General features: G+C 45.6%; 1 protein-coding gene across 2 annotated transcripts in view; it reads left to right on the forward strand.

The window, feature by feature from the left end:
* Positions 1 to 15428, forward strand: part of GSK3B (glycogen synthase kinase 3 beta) — a 149436-nt gene extending 134008 nt beyond the window's left edge. For both annotated transcript variants that reach the window (XM_062618906.1, XM_062618912.1), the window contains 2 exons: positions 3254 to 3352; positions 10134 to 15428. In XM_062618906.1, coding sequence (XP_062474890.1) covers positions 3254 to 3352; positions 10134 to 10201 — 167 coding nt within the window. In that variant the 3' untranslated portion in view covers positions 10202 to 15428. The remainder of the gene's footprint in view (positions 1 to 3253; positions 3353 to 10133) is intronic.
* The last annotated feature ends 237 nt before the right edge of the window (positions 15429 to 15665 follow it).

The following is a 15665-nucleotide window of genomic DNA, read 5'->3' on the forward strand; positions in this document are numbered from 1 at the left end:
TAAACAAATATTATACGTTAATTGGGGTTTGAAGATAGTGTTTTGGCCAAAGAAGTATCTCCACTAGCCACAGATCTGGCTGTTGGACTTGCAAGACAGAAAGCATGGAAAGCATTTTTTTCTCATAGAAGCTGAATTTTCAAACAATCTGTGAAAATGACTACCCTAAATTTCCTGAACTTGTTGTAACATGTCAGTGGTTGAGCTGGGTCACAAATGTTACTGTCACTCCATGTTGGCCATTAAACACTGTAAAATCATTCTGTGATTCAGCACTTAGGAATGGTTGTGCATTTCTAACCCAAGTGTTTCAGTGTACTATTTGAGTGCCACCTAGGTTTTTCTTTTAAGACAGTATTTCTGCTCAGGTCCTAGAGAGGACAGTGGGACAGAACGAAACTTGCGCAGAGTCCAGCATTCTTCCAGGCTAAGGAGAAACTGCTGAAACAGCCTGAGTTACATGGAGTTTGTTATTGTGACAGAGCAAACTGATACGAGACTAATTTTTCCAGGGGCTTATGGGAATGTTGATAAATGAAATGTCACAATGCTGATAAAGAGCACTGCACTGTTTCCCAAGACCAAGCATTTTCTTGTGTCTGGGGAATGAAGACGATCTGGTGTTCTAGTGAAGCAGACATTTTCATTCCCATCCCAGACACACGTCTCCTTACTGGATATGTAAACTGGCTGCGAATGGCATGATTTGATCAGAGGTGTTCTCCCAGCTGATGTGAATGGGGGTTGGGTCTCATAAATGAATTGGGATAGCAGCTCTGTTAACATCATGGTATTGAAAGTTTTGTTTGGATTGCCTTGATCACAGTACCTTCTTGCCGCAGCAGTATTGGTTGTAATTAATCTAGCCTTGAATTGCAAGTTTGATTAGTTAAGCAAGCTACAGTTCAACAGCTTGACCTTCTCAATACTTTGGCAACTGCAGATACTACAGGTCAAGCTTTTTGCATGGTATTGACATGTCTCATCCTTACAGAGGTGATAGCAGCATAAATATGATAGAACAAAAATGCAAACAAGTTCTCAAGCAAAGCTGCTGATAAACTTCAGCCAAGAGTTCAATTTGTGATCATTTCTTGTCTGAATTAGCATGCTCCTGAGGGAAGCATCAAGACATTCAGAGCACGCTGAATTTAAGAAACTTCATACCAAGAAAGATAACTTGGGGGTTGAGACAAGAACAAGATGAGTCTTGTAGTCTCTGTGCGCATTTGTTAAAGTAGCTTCAGAGAAATGGTTGCATTTACCTTAAAACCAAAAAACTCTCTATACATGCCGTAATGGGTGCTGCAAAAGATGGTGTTCTGATGGCACTGGGTGAACATATGGGAGTAATGAGAATGGGGTTGAAGTGCCTTGGAAAGGTGGTGTTCTGTTGGATCAGCTGCATCTGTGGCTGCAGTAATGCAGACAGTCTTATAGCTCCATCCTCAAGACACCACTTAGCACTGGAAGGTTGCAAATGTCATTTGGTTTCCTTGATGGTGCAGCTCTGCCTTTGTTTGGGTCATAGCTGCCAGTGATGAGCAGAAAATAATGAGGGAATGATAAAAACTTCCAGAAAGCAGCAGATTCCCACTAATAGATTTGAGAAACAGCTTGGATAAAATATTAAAGGAGCAACATTTTCTAGCACAGAGCAGCTAATACCCAAGGTAGTATTAAAGTATAGGTTTATCACTGCTGTTCAGCTTTGACACTTGAGGATTCACGTTTCTTCAGTTTATTTTTCCGTTTAAAGTGAAGACTTACAAATGCTGAATTATTACAAACATATGAATTGTGAATTATTCCCACATGAATTTGAGGATTAGTATTTGTACAAACGTTGTGAGTAGTGGGGCTTTGTAGGTGGGCTAGCTAGGTCTGTTTAGACATGAATGGAGAATTACAGGATAGACTGGATGGGTTGTAGGTAATGTAGCAACTTCTGTTTGGTTCTAGACTGGAGCTTAGATTCATAAGTGCTGAAACACAGTCTCAAAATGTGTGGCAGTGAGCAGGTGAGAGTCTTCTGCCTCTTGCCCTCACAGCTGTAAAGAAACTTCATGTAACTTAACAGAGAAAGAAAATGAAATTGCTTAGTAGACTTCTGATCCCTTTAGGCCCTAAGTTTAAAGCTTGTGTTAAAGAGAAGCAATAGACTCTTGAAAAGAAGCACAAATAATTGAAGACTTTGTACGAAACTCCCTTACTGAACACATGGTGTGATTTGGATAGCCCTTGCTATCTGGAGGTCTTATGTAAAAAGCTGTCTATTCTCATTTCTCCTCCAGATGACCTCCTGGAGCTCCAAAATTCGTCAGTCTCCTTTCTGTGAGGTGACTGTTCACATCCTTCTCTGGAACTGGATGCTGCTTTCTCAAGAGGCAGCCAGTCACTCCTGTTTCTGAAGCAAACAGGACCTGTCTTGTCTGCTCAGTTCCACCTTCTGTGAGGCACTAGATTCTCTTGAAAGGGTGCCAGAAGATTGTCATTTGTTGGCAATGTGTAGCCCTTATCCTCCCACAGTTGTGGCTATAAGATGCCTATTTTTCATTCTGATACATGTTGAAGCTATATTAGATTTGGAGCCTAAAAGACATGACTATTTTAGCCTTGGTTAATGTCCTCAGAAAGAATGGTTGCATCATTTTGTTGTCCATTTAAATTGCCGTGATGATCAATTCCCTTTGCTTTTCCTTGTGCTTTTAAAGGAGGTGCCACCTCTTCTTGGCCTCGCTCAAGGAGTCTGGTCTTGGGTTCCTGGGTCCTTGAGAAAGTGATGCTAAGAACCAAATCCCTTAAGCTCTTTGGAGCAACTGTTGGAGCTGCTTGCTTGCTGAACCTGTGCCCAAAGTAGCACCACTGTTATCAGCCTTAAGACTGATTGCAAGTGGGTTTGTGAAGGGAATCCTTCCAGTGCTTAGAAGGAAACAGCATTATCAGGCTGCTGATAAGGAACAGGCTTGGCTGGTTCTTTGCTAACTCCCAAGCTGCTGTCTTTCTCTAGGAAACAATTCCATGCACCACTACTTGTAGTTCTGACAGTCTTGCTCTGGAGACTGCTTTGCTGAATATCCCTGTGGTTTCCTCTCGCTGGTTGGCAAAGAAGAAAATGTAACGTGACCTTTGGCTGTAAAGGCATGCGTTTCACCCAAGGTTGCTGTTACGTGGGGATCCCCAGGAGCTGAAACTGCATGCAGGGCTCTTCGTGGTCGATGAGCTAATGTGTTTTGTTCCACCTCCCCTCCAGAACTGTCAAGTAACCCATCTCTGGCTTCGATCCTCATCCCTGCTCATGCAAGGAACCAAGCAGCTGCTTCAACCCCTACAAACGCTACAGCGGCCTCAGGTGAGAACATGCAATTGCCTGCCTCCCTCCCCACCCTCGCTCCCCCTGACCAGGCACCTTCCTTCTGCTGAGGCCCATGAGCTGCCTTGGCACAGGGTGAACGGGGAGGAAGGACTTCTTCCAACATCACCTAAAACTTGGTCTTGGTGGGTGGTCACTGGGGTGCTGGCAGTGGTCACCAACCCAAATCCTAACCCAGGGCACTTTAACTCTGCATTTGACCTTATAGTTTGTTGGTCCTTCTCGCTCAGACTTCCACTATTAATAAAATCACCTGTTGTTTTTTAGCAGTCCTCATGGGTTGGTTTGCACCTAAGTTCTGAGCTTTCAGCTGGTCTGAAATTAATACTGAGTTGGAGCATGAGCTTGCGCTAGATGCCCAAGAAGAAAAGAAACAGCTAGCTCAGTACACGTGGCCTCTGTGGAGCTTGGATGCCTTCCCCAAAGGCATTAGCACTTAAAAGTCTACTTAGGGAGTTCAGTCATTGTGCTCACTGCCTCGCCTAAGTAGTTGCAGTTGCTTCTTATTGAGTTTGCTTGTGTCAACTTTGGGTATGAGGCAGATGCTTTTTTGGCCAGCACTGAGTGAAGTTTTTTCTTGCCTCTGTTGCTCGCTCTCAAGTTTCTGTCAGAAACCTTTTAAAAGCTCACTGTTGGCCTGTAGCCACTCCGTACTGTATTCAGTTCCCAGTGAAAGCTTAAAAGCCTGCTAATATCAGCTGGGAGACTCCCAAAGAAAATCCCAGGTGCTGCAGGATGTGGTAGAGGTGATTCAGTACATGGCAGTCTTCCTCTGAGTCAGCAAACCAGCCGGCTCTCTTGGGAATTGGGCAACCCAAGGCAGGCTGCAGAATGGGTGTGCTTCTCTACGTAGCTTGTGTGCATGTCAGTCCCATCTGAGAAGGGCTCTGACCCCATTTGGAGGTGCAAAATGCCTACTCAGTGTAAAATAGCTGATAAGGGGAAGCCCTAATTAAAAAGGTAGTATTGAAACCTGAAGGAAAGCATTTGCAGGTTGGTGCGTTGGACAGTTACCTGATGCGCTTGGTCCAGCCTGTGCTGTATAGAGAGCGTTTTCATACTCCAGGACAGCCAGATGCACCCAGATTTGAAAGATGAGGCCTCCCTGAAGATGTAGTAGCAGTAGGTAAAAGATACAGCCTGTACAATTGTATGTCCTCTGAATTTAGGAGAAAGCAAAATTGGTATCCTCAAATTTAGTATGTTTGTTTCATACACTTGGCAGTATTTTGGAGATAGTCATGTTCTCTGTTTCCCTTTTCTGTGCATCTGTTGCTCAACAACTGAGAGAAAAAAAGCAGATGAAGTAAAATTGATTGGAAAACTACAGAATACACGCATGGAAAATTATTTCAAGCCCTCTGAAAAATATTGTTTCACTTAATGTCCCCTTGATGACTTTTAAGGAGTTCTCTTTGTCAAGATACAAGTTTTGAGGAATTAATGGGGTTAAGAAATCTGTTTTCACCCACCACTTTCCAAGAGCTCATATGGGGAGAAATGCGTTTAGGCTGAGTCCTAAATGTGAAGTATACCCAAAAATAAAGAACAACAAAAAACCTCACCTTATTGATGTCAACAGTTTTAAATCTATTTGCAAGCACCGCACCAAGTTGAGACAGGACCTGTTATTCATAGTTCATGAATTCATATTCATGGAAATACCCTTGCAGCTTGGAGAAGAAGTTGTGAGATGAAGTTCAGTATTGGGCAACTTGCAGCTTTGTGTTTCTGCAGCACGGCCCACTGGTAGTTTCTTATTCACATGAGGGTCTCACAGCAGGCAGTGGGAATTCCATGGGAGTTGTGATTTTTAGGATTAGGCCCTGTATGCAGTTATGTTAATCTGTTGTGCTTTGCATACTGATGCCACACTTAGCAAGAGATTCTCAAATAAGGGGTCCCTTCTTTCCCTATGGCCCTGCACATCCCAGAGCAGTAGATTTCTACTCCTTCAATAGCTGCTAAAGCAGCATGGGAGCAACTCTCACCTAACCAAGGGCATCCTGATGGCAGGAGATGTTTCTGCAACATGTGGCTGAACAGTAGAAATTCAGAAACTAGAAAGGTGATGATGAAGCAACAAGAAGTATCTCTCAAGGAAGTTCAAAGGGCGAAGCAGGTTATATGTAACTGTAATTCACATTATCTGTGTGTAACTTGCATCTCCCTCTAGCAAGCAGAACTGATACTGAGGCCCAAGCTTCCACTCTTATGGTTGCCTACTCCATAAGCTTGAGGCATAGGTGCACGTACATTGAAATGCAGCGTACTTGTTCATCACTGTAGATAACCCAGGTGGGTGGTTGTTACCTGCTTGCAGGCAGTTACTCTGTTTTCAGAGCTGTCGTGTTAGTATGCAGCCATGTCAGAATCTCTGCTTTTTGACAAGGTGTAAAGCACAGCTCTTTGTCGTGCATCAAGGCAGGGTCATAGTTAGAGAATAACTTCAAAAGTGAGATCTGTTTGTCCCAAGTCTACTAAAGCAGTGTTTGTCAGGACACTTAGCAGTGCCATGGTGCTAAGAGATGGGAAGATTGGCTTTTCAGCATGCCACATTAACAGAGCAGGTTTCATCAAGCCAGCAATGCAGCTTGTGCTACCCAGTATGTCACAAATCTGCATTTTAAAAATATAGCAAAAATGAATAAATTTTGTTAACTGATAGTTTCACAGTGGTGATTTCAACAACCCAATGCAACAGTATTCTGGGATCATGATCTTAAATGCAGAGGAATTGTTGTAGGCTGATTTTTAAGTGTTAAAATGTTTTTGTTGCAAATTTCCCCTTCTCTGGAGTGATAAAGCTGTATTTGCTGTACTAATAGAACCTGGGGAGTATGAAGTTTTGCTGCACCAGTGTTAGTAAATTCACCTGAAGGTTTATGAGAAACTCTTGTGTGACATTAATGACATGTCTAAAGCAAAGCAGAGGAAGATGGGAGTTAGTGGCCCCTGCTTGAAGTGATGTGCTTGCTTTTTGTGGATTATATCAGCCATTGATCAGAAATGCCAATGCAGCTTTATTTGTGTGGGTGCTGGCTTGATTAGCTTATGGAGGATGGTTTCCTAGCTGTGCAGCCGAAGCATCAGCAAGGGGAGCATGCACACCAAGCCAAACGTGTATCTGCTTGTGTGACTCTGTGTTTTGTTCCCTGGATCAGCCAGCAGCAGTAGTTACCTCTCAGTCAGCATTAAGATGGGAAGAGCTTATTTGCCATCTGCAGGGGAGTTGTGTCAGCAGGGATACTGGGGTCATCGTCTTGAGCATCCCACTGCGTTGATCCCGTGTAATCCCAAGTGTGATAGCGTGCCTGAACTTTCAGCAACAAAGCAGGTCAGAGCTAGTGTTACCTGCCAGTGTGTGCAGTTGAAAAAGACCACGGTGCTCAATAAAACAACATTTAGTACATTCAGAGTATTCCCTTCAAGGGAATTTTGGGAAACTAATTCCCTAACCAGAAAAGGGGCAAGCTCAGGCATCTGCAGGCTCAGCCCAGGGACGAGTCCATGACAGTTGTAGGAGTAAAACTTGCATGTTTCGGGCTTTTATGTTCCAGTTTTGCTCTGGGCCCTGGATTTCTACATCCATATGCAGGCACAATAGGAAAACCAGGCTTTTCCCCTCCTCCTTCTCATCTTCTCAGCTGTCCTGTGAGAACTCCCAGGCTGGTGGAAGCTTTGTTTCTGTATCTTTGTTAGAAGAGCAGCACAGTCCATCAGCATTACAGATCAAACCAGCTAATGCTCTCCTTAGTGCTAATGGGCTTTCTCAGACTGAATTGGCACCTCTGTCTTGCTGAACTGTAGCCCTCTTCTTCCTTTCTGGGAGGTTTCTAAGGAGTAACCCTCCAAGAAAGCCAAGGTGTTCCTCAGAGGGAAAAGCTGAATGGGAGGAGGTGCTCTGCCCTGATGGGAGATACTTTGCCCTCTGTTTGGAAGCACTTTTGGAGGTGGCTGACACTTAAGCCCTAATGTGGTTTCTTTGCCCGCACAGGCAGAGGTGACAGGGCAATGAGGCTGCCCTGACCTCAAGCCACAGTCCTCTGTCCCATACCAGAAACCTCCTAGCTTTGCTCCCCACTGCTTTGCAAAGCAGATGTTCTAGCAGCACTGCTGAAGGCCTAGATTTTCTGCTCTTATGCCCAAATACTGATGCCTCATGGTGAGAAGGAAAGCAGTGTCCAGAGACCCCCATATTTGAATTGTGCTCCTTCCTCTGGCACCTCAGCAAAGAGAGGAAGCCTCTCTTTGTTCCCTAGATGTCTTGTTGAGGCAGAGTCAAAGAACAAGCTGGAATATCAAAATACTGCATTTTCTTGCAGGTTTGGGGCCACTTAAAGCTTTGAGCAGGCTCAGTGCTTTGTCCCAGCCTGGGTGGGCTTCTGTACGTTGTTGTGAAAGGCCCCATGTAAATGGTCCTGGGCTGCCTCACCTGATTTATTTCCTTTTTAACATGTGGCCTATATGTTTCTTAGCAACTCCCCCACTGGTGATGATAGAAAAGGAGCATATGTTACAGACATCACATGAAGTAGCTCCATCCCCTCCTCTTTTTTCTTTATCTCTGCTCAGTAGCAGTGTAATGATAACGATTTCAGACTCTGCTGTCTTCAAGAATAGGAGATCAAAAGGCGCATTTCATTTCAGCAAATGGAATAAAAGCACTTTCCGTGCACACACAGGAATCCTCTGCCAGCAGTACAGACTCCAGCTGGACTGCTCGCATCAGGCATGGCAGATGTTGCATTAACTGGAGCTTATCCATACCTGAAAATTAATCTAGACCAGGCACAGCGAGAGTTTGTAACTGTAAGTGTGGTAAACTGTCAGCTGTCTGGCTGGGTCACTTTAGATTTCCATGGTCATCATTGGTCTGCATGCATGTGGGATTTGGGAACTGCTCCTTCAGGGAAATTCCCCACATAGGAGGGTGTCTCTTGTGTGCAAGGCTAGCTTTCCACATAACACATGGCACTGTCATCATGCTGCCTCGGTGCTTTAACTGCGTGAGCTGGTTTTTATCATGGTGGTCAATCCTTCATGACGGAGGGGTTGCAATAAATTTGGGATGAGAGGAAAGGGAACGGAAAACTCCCAGAGCAGTCATCTGGCATCCTCTGCCCCCAAGAGGATTTCCCTTTCTTCCCACACACTCCTTGCAGCATTTCCTTTTCAAACAGGCATCATCCTCTCTTCCTGCTTACCCCTTGTATTCCTGGGTGCTGCTGTTTGATTTCCTATTTTCATCACCTTTGTCTATGTCTGTTACTTGGTTTGTCATTCAGCAAGTGCTGCCCATCTCTAGACTCTCATTCATTCCATTGCCTTTGCTCACGGCTGCACTTCCAACTATGGTGAGGTCAGTGTGGCAAGAGAGGAGAGGGGTTTTGTTAGCAGGTGATGGTAGAGCATTGCCTGGCTGCATTGCCTCATGAGCTCTGCTGTGCTGGGGAAGTATCACTGCACCCCCATTGCCAGCCAGCTGTATTTTGTCATGTCTGTCATTGATGCTAGTCAGACTGTCCTTTGGTCTGAGATCAGTAAATCCATCCTTCCTTTTTATGAGCCTTTTCCCCCTGTGTGTTCATATACGCTGTTTGCCCAGTCTGCCCTCTTCTGTACTGAGACAATAAGTCTTGGCCCTTGTTTTCCCCTGTTGCAGTGTGGATGGCTTACCTTAAGTTAACCTTACTTAAAATAAGTGGGAAAAATGCCTGATGGTCTCTCATAGAAAGCCTCTCTTAATATCTTTTTCACATCTCCTATTTATTGTATTGAGAATTTTGTGTGTTTAACCTTTCATCCACTTACATTTTTGTGACCGCACTAGGTAGATCCTATGTGGAGTGGTCTGAGATGAAGTTGGTGCATTTTTTTTTCCCTACCACCTCTTCTCATACCAAGAACAATTAGAATACCTGATGCATGTGGCCTGTGAGAACACAGTTACAGTGCGTTGCCCTTCGGGATCTCGTGGCAAAACCTGTCTTTCCTTGAGATGCACTTTGACATATGCCCCTGTGGCTGGCTTCCCTGTGGAGCATTGTCATTCCCAGAGAAGAGAAGGTGTTAGAGACCATTTATTGCAGAGAGCTGATCCTCTGACAGTGTCATTGGCTTGTGTAAACCTCGTCACTGGCTTCAGGCCTTGATGTTAATCTGCTTCAGCAGTTCAGGGGGTGGCAGATCCAACTTTGGTTGAGCACCATGGAATAAAGCAGTAGGCTTGAAGGATGTTTTCTGAGGCAACAAGTGCGTGAGTTGCACATGAACACACAAGCTGTTTCTGCCAGGGGAGCAGGCTTGTTGCTTGTGTTGTCTGCACTCATTCACACCCTTTCCAGGCAGCTTTATCACAAGAAGGCCCAACAGTGAAACTTCAGCATCAGTGTGGTGGCCACAGGTACTTGACGTTAGCTTTGGTGATGCAAGCGTGCCTTGTCTTACACTTATGTAGCATGGGCAGTGTTACCTCCTGCAGTATCTGCCAGAGCCTGGCTGGGTGTTTACCTGCTGCCCTGCAACCCTCAGCCCTTGAGCTCGCTTGAAGACCGCCTTTCCCAGCCTCTCCCCAGCCCAAACTGTGCCATCCGCAGCCCCTGAAGCCAAGAGAGCATCCTAACCAAGCAGCGGGAGTTGCGGGTTTCCCGGCGTGGGGAATGTCGCGGCTGTTGTTTCCAGATGTGTGTGTATTTTGGAGGTAATGCTGGTTGTTTTTTTTTCTCTCTTCCCTTCCTCTCTTGCCTGTCGTTTGCAGATGTTAACGCAGGAGAACGAGTTCAGACCAATAGCGTAGCTACAGCATCAGCCTCCAACTCCACCTGAACCAGTACCAAGCAGCCAGCTGCACAGGAAAGATCACCAGTAATTTTGAGTCTTGCTCAGCAGCACTGGTCTCATTTGGAAAGAAAATTAAAAAAGAGGAGAGAAAAAAAAAACCCAAAAAAAAAAAAAAAAGGAAAGAAAACAAAAAAAAAAAAGGAAAAAACCAACCAACCAAGCAACCTGTTCATTTTAGTGTTCAATTTTTTATTATTATTATTGTTGTTCTTATTTAACCTTGTAAAATATCTATAAATACAAACCAGTTTCATTGTATTCTCACTCTGCAGGGTGTCCGGGGCAGGGGACTTAGGTGGGGGGGGAGGAGGGAAAGCGGAGCAATACAACACACCAATGTCTCTCCCCTCGACAATCTCTTCATGTTGGAAGTTTGCTGTTGTGTACTTCAGAACCAGGACTCTTGCCTCATGCCCTCTCCCACAACAGAAAGAAGGAAAACAAAAAAAAAAACAAAAAAGGAAAAAAAAAAACACCAAAACAAAAAAAAAACCCAAACCTCATTCTCTGCTGAAATTTTCTTTTTTTTTTTTCTTTTTTTTTCTTTTTTTTTTTTTAACCTCTTTTTTTTTTTTCTTTTTAAGTGAAGTTTTGGACTTCGATGTAGTTACACAGCTTGAATTTGGTCGGGAGCTTAGCAGGGGTCATTCGGCAGAGCTCAGCCTTTCTTGTCAGCCAATCCATTCTCCCAGGTTGTCTGAAGAACTGCCCCGGCTCGGGATGGGGAGCGGGCAACGTGGTAGGGAAATAGGTTGCCATAGGGTGGGGGGGGTGGGAGGGTTTGCTGTGTATCGAAGGCTTGACCCGCTAGTGGAAGCCTTTCATTGTAAAAACCAGTGCTAGCAGTGAGGAAACCTGCAGCTTCAGTAAGGGAAAAGTCTACCCCCGTGGGTATGTATAATATAATACACACACATGCACGACCGCAGGCCGTTAGCGTTTGGAAGCAGCTCCTTTGCCCCGCTGGAGCTCCTGCCCCGTGTCGTGAGCCGGTGCCGGCACCCAGTCAGCTCCCATCTTCAGCAGAGAAGAGCGGACGAACAAATCCCTCGGCCTGACTGGGGGTGTTTAAGGGACTCTTTGGGAAGTGGCCGCTGCGAAAGTGGGTTTGGTTTCGGGGTTTATTTCAGTTCCTCTTCTCTTCTCCCCCGCTTTCCCCGGCTCTCGGTTTGAACAGGCTGCCCTTTCCCGAGGTGCGCCCAGGAGGAGGACACCAGGGTTTATAATGTGAACTGTTAACAGTCTACTGGTTTCTTTTGTAATACCTTCCTTTTTTAACGGCAGTTTTAACTCGCAGGATGCCACGTTCTCTGATAGCTCTGATTTTAAATCCACAGCTAGAACCTGTATTTAATTTCACCTTTTTTAACCTCTCGCTTCTTCTTCTTTTTTGATCTCTATTTATTGATGCGTGTTGCCACGTTGCCATTATGGTTTTACATTTGGTAGAATATTAAAATACACATCCAAGTGCTCTCGACAGTAATATGTACCTGCTGACTTGTAGGAAAGCTGGCTATATATGAGTGTGTGTGTATATATATTATATAAATATATACATGTATACATAGATACAACACTGCTTTTTCTATTTTGTCTACGATCTCGAAACAGTCTGCCCGGAGCGCGAGGTGAATGCTTGTTCTAGTCCATCTGGTCAGGGCCCGGGTTTCCTCCCTGCAGCGGCGCGTGGCGCGAGCATCCACATCTCTCTTCCTGAAGTCAAAGCAATATTCCTCGGGAAAGGGTCAGGTGAGCGGCGGGACGCAGCCGCGGTGTGGAAACGGGACGTGCGGAGACCTAGGCTTGCGGTGGGTGTCCGCTCCCCCCCTTACCCCTTCCGGAGGAGCTGTAGTCCATCAGCTCTGGTGCTTAGCAAGCTGTTCCATCCGACCCGGGCATCTCTTAGGCAAGCGGTTGCTTTTCGGGAGCATGGGGGCTGTTGTGTGGCCCAGGGGCAGGCAGCAATAGCAGCTTCGGCGTGCTCGGCTGTGACAGCAGAGCTTTTGCTCACGAGCTCAGTGCGTTTCTTCTTGTACCTTTTGATGCTGTTGATGTGGGATTTGTTTTGTGGCCACTCTTAGCAGCCCTGGAGCTGGGAACAGGCCTGCCCTCTCCCTCCCGCCTGGCACCCAGCACGAGTCTGGGGAGGCAGGAGCTGCTTCAAGAGGTGAGTGACCACCTTCGTGTTGTGTTTGCTGTCGGGCACACACAGGCGCGCACACACAGAGAAAAGGGGGTTTTAAAGCTTTTTAGCTGTTGTTAAATCCCGGTTGGCTGCATCGGAAAGCACACCCGCATTTAGAAACAGGCAGCTTTCCAAATCCTTCCCTGCAGCTGAAGAGGAAGGGCTGAAGAGCATCTGAACGCGAGAGCTCAGCTAGTCAGTGTCCCAAAAGGTAAGTGGAAGGGTTTGGCTGACCCAGTGATCCAGATAGATGCGGGAGGCTCCAAAAGCAGGGCAGCAGCAGGGGACGGATCCATTCTGTGGGCTGACACTGCTGAGGCATTGGCCACAGGCATTGTCATGTTAAGGTAGTGAATTACACAGTGCTTAAAAGCAGGAATACAGAGAATGAAGAGAAGGTGCTGCTTGTGCCAGGAATTGTGGCTGCTCTTCCCTTTCCTACCCTTCCGCCTTCCAGTTGAAGGCTGGTGAAGGGGAGCGCAGAGCTTTCCTCTCTGGCTTTGTGACCGTGTTGGCGTCTGTGTGTGTCATGTATGTGTGTGTGTGCGTGTGTGTGTGTTAGGCTGGGGAGGGTCGGGGTGCCCCTCTGGTTTTAGTTCTTGTTTTCAAGGATCATGGCAGGATCTCACACTCTTTTATACATCAGATCCAGGTCTTTGAACAACCGTTTTTGTAAATAATGAGACAGAAAAAAAAGAAAAAAAAAGGAAAAAAACCCCAACAAAAAACCTCCCCCAAAAGCTCCTCACCAAATTCAAGCGTGTACATCCGTGCTATTGGTTGTTGTTTGAGTTTTATTGTTTTGTATGTAAATATGTGGACCCAGGAACTGTTATTAATGAGCAAAAAGTTACCGTTCAGGGCAGTGATTCTGTTTAATAATCAGACAAAATGTAGACGAGCTTTTTAAAGCCATATAGTTTTAACTCTGTACAGTAGGTACCGGCCTGTATTATTGTAACAATAACTCTAGCGATGTATAGTGTATCTATATAGTTTGGAGTGCCTTCGCTTCCATGATTTTTTGAATTTTATTTCCCTTTTTTTTCCCCCCCTCCCCTCCTTTATCAATGATGTCTCTCCCCTTCCTCCCTCCCCAAACCCGCATCTTTGCTCCCCCCCTCTGCTTTCTAACTCTTTGAGTGCTGTAAGGTTTCGGTGATACCCTGATCAGTAGCAGAATGAGAGGAAACCGTCTCCACCATCATCCATTTCATGGGAGCTGTGGCTTTGGGGATGTCTCCAAGTTGCCCACCCTGCCCTCTCCTCCTCCCGCTGGCAGCCACCTGTTCCCTTCGGACACTTGCCCCAGAGCTCATTTAGACTTTGCTCATCAATCCCCCCCAGTCCTGCAGCTTCCAGGAGGCCCGGCCTTCCCACCCTCCCTGCGGCTGTGCCGGGGGCAGTGGCCGGGCCCCCAGGGAGGGAACCCCTTGCATCCCGCAGGGATGCTCTGCTCGGAGCCCCTCGGCCGCTGAGGAGCAGGGGCATCGCTGTAGGAGACCGTGGTGGTTTCTTCTGCCCGGGGCACTTTCCGTTCCCTTCCTTCTCCTTGTTTTCCCTGCCGCCCCTCCCCAAAGTCACTTTTTGTTTTCTTGAGATAAGTTGAACATGACTCTTGATTTCTTGTGCCCAGCACGAAGGCCTTGTTTCTAAAACTAGTTTGCTTGTGTTCTACTACCTTGTTAGTATTCCACATAAGATTGTCTTGAATGGGAAAACACTTAACTCTTTACCAAACCAAAGGTTGCTGTTTTATTTCGAAGCATCTCGTGTTCATTCCAGTGAAGCAGAGGCTGCACTTTCTTTCTGGTGACACGAAGGTCAGTGATGCCAAGCTGTTGATGACAGTCTGCTCAGAGCTGTCCCTCTCTTCTGTTATTCTCTTTCGGGCTTGTTTTTTAACCCAGTCTGGTCTTGATCTGCCCTTTACATCAGCCTTGCTGTGGTGTGGGTCTCTGAGCCGGACTCGATCGCAGTCTGTCCGCCCCAATGGCTGCCTGATCGAGACGCTGGTGTTCTTTCACCTTACATTTACCTACCTTGCTAGGGAAAGGCAACAACAAAAAGACCTTCAAAAGAAAATTGGCTGGTAGAAGATCCCCAACACTTTGTCCTCTGATTTCGAAGCCAAGCTTTACCTAAAATAACGGCAGGCGCCTGTAACTTGCAACTTAAAATCCCCCCCACACACCCCCGGTTTTCAGTACTTGGAACAGTAGAATCCAAGCAGCCTGTCAGACACGTGCTCCTGTACTGGGAACCTCAGCCACCGCAGAGGAAAAGGAAAAGCACAGTGAGGGTGTTCGGTCCGGGCTCTGCCTGTGGGGCACAGCCAGCGAGTACCCCGGGGTGGCAGCTCACTTCCACGGGGCTCTCGGCCGCTTCTGGTCGTAGTTGGCTTCGTTTTGCAACACTGCAATAACAGCAAAACGGACAGGAAAGGAAAACAGTACCTAAGGGGTTAGCTCGAGAAAAGTAGCTTCCTTGTGTTGGTCTTTCTCCATTTATTTTTAATATATATATATAAAATATATTTATATATATATAATTTGCTTGCCTGTAAAATTTGCGTTCATTAACGTGTTGCTGATGGATCACTTGGGCCTGTACACACCAATTAGCGTGACCACTTCCATCTTCAAAAACGGAAATCTAAACAAATATATATATATATTAAGGACTGTGGGTTGTATACAAACTATTGCATACACTTGTGCAAATCTGTCTTGATTTAAAGGAGAAGCAAAACCTGTATAACATTATTACTACTTGAATGCCTCTGTGACTGATTTTATTTTATTTTTTTTCTTTTTTTTTATTTTTTTTTCAGTTGAAATATAAACTTTTTTTTTTTTTTTTCTTTGTGGAAACTATGCTCAATGTTTTATTATTTCCCCTGCCCCTTACTCCCCCTTGTAAATACGTTTTGTTCTGTGTGACTCGGTTCGGAACTAGTTACCTGGTACTGTAATTTGCATTAAATAAAACGTAGGTTAGCCTGGAAATGAAATTTAAACAATACCAAGTGTGTGGTCTTTATTTCAAACAATTGCCCCTTTCTTTCCTCCTCTTCCTCCCTCGTCCTTCTCTCCCTTCTCCTCACCTCACGCCTCTTTCCACTCCGCAAGAATGAGGTGGACGTGGATCTGTGTAATGATAACGGAAAGGAAAAGCCACGAGAAACGAGCGTGTTGTGTTAACTGAGCTGTGTTATTCCATGCTGGTTTCCAAGAGGTGCCAGCTTGTCTCCGATACCGT

The sequence above is a fragment of the Pezoporus occidentalis genome, unplaced genomic scaffold (assembly GCF_034315485.1).
Source record: "Pezoporus occidentalis ecotype Australia unplaced genomic scaffold, CSIRO_AGI_Poc_V1 ctg104, whole genome shotgun sequence".
NCBI lineage: Eukaryota > Metazoa > Chordata > Aves > Psittaciformes > Psittacidae > Pezoporus > Pezoporus occidentalis.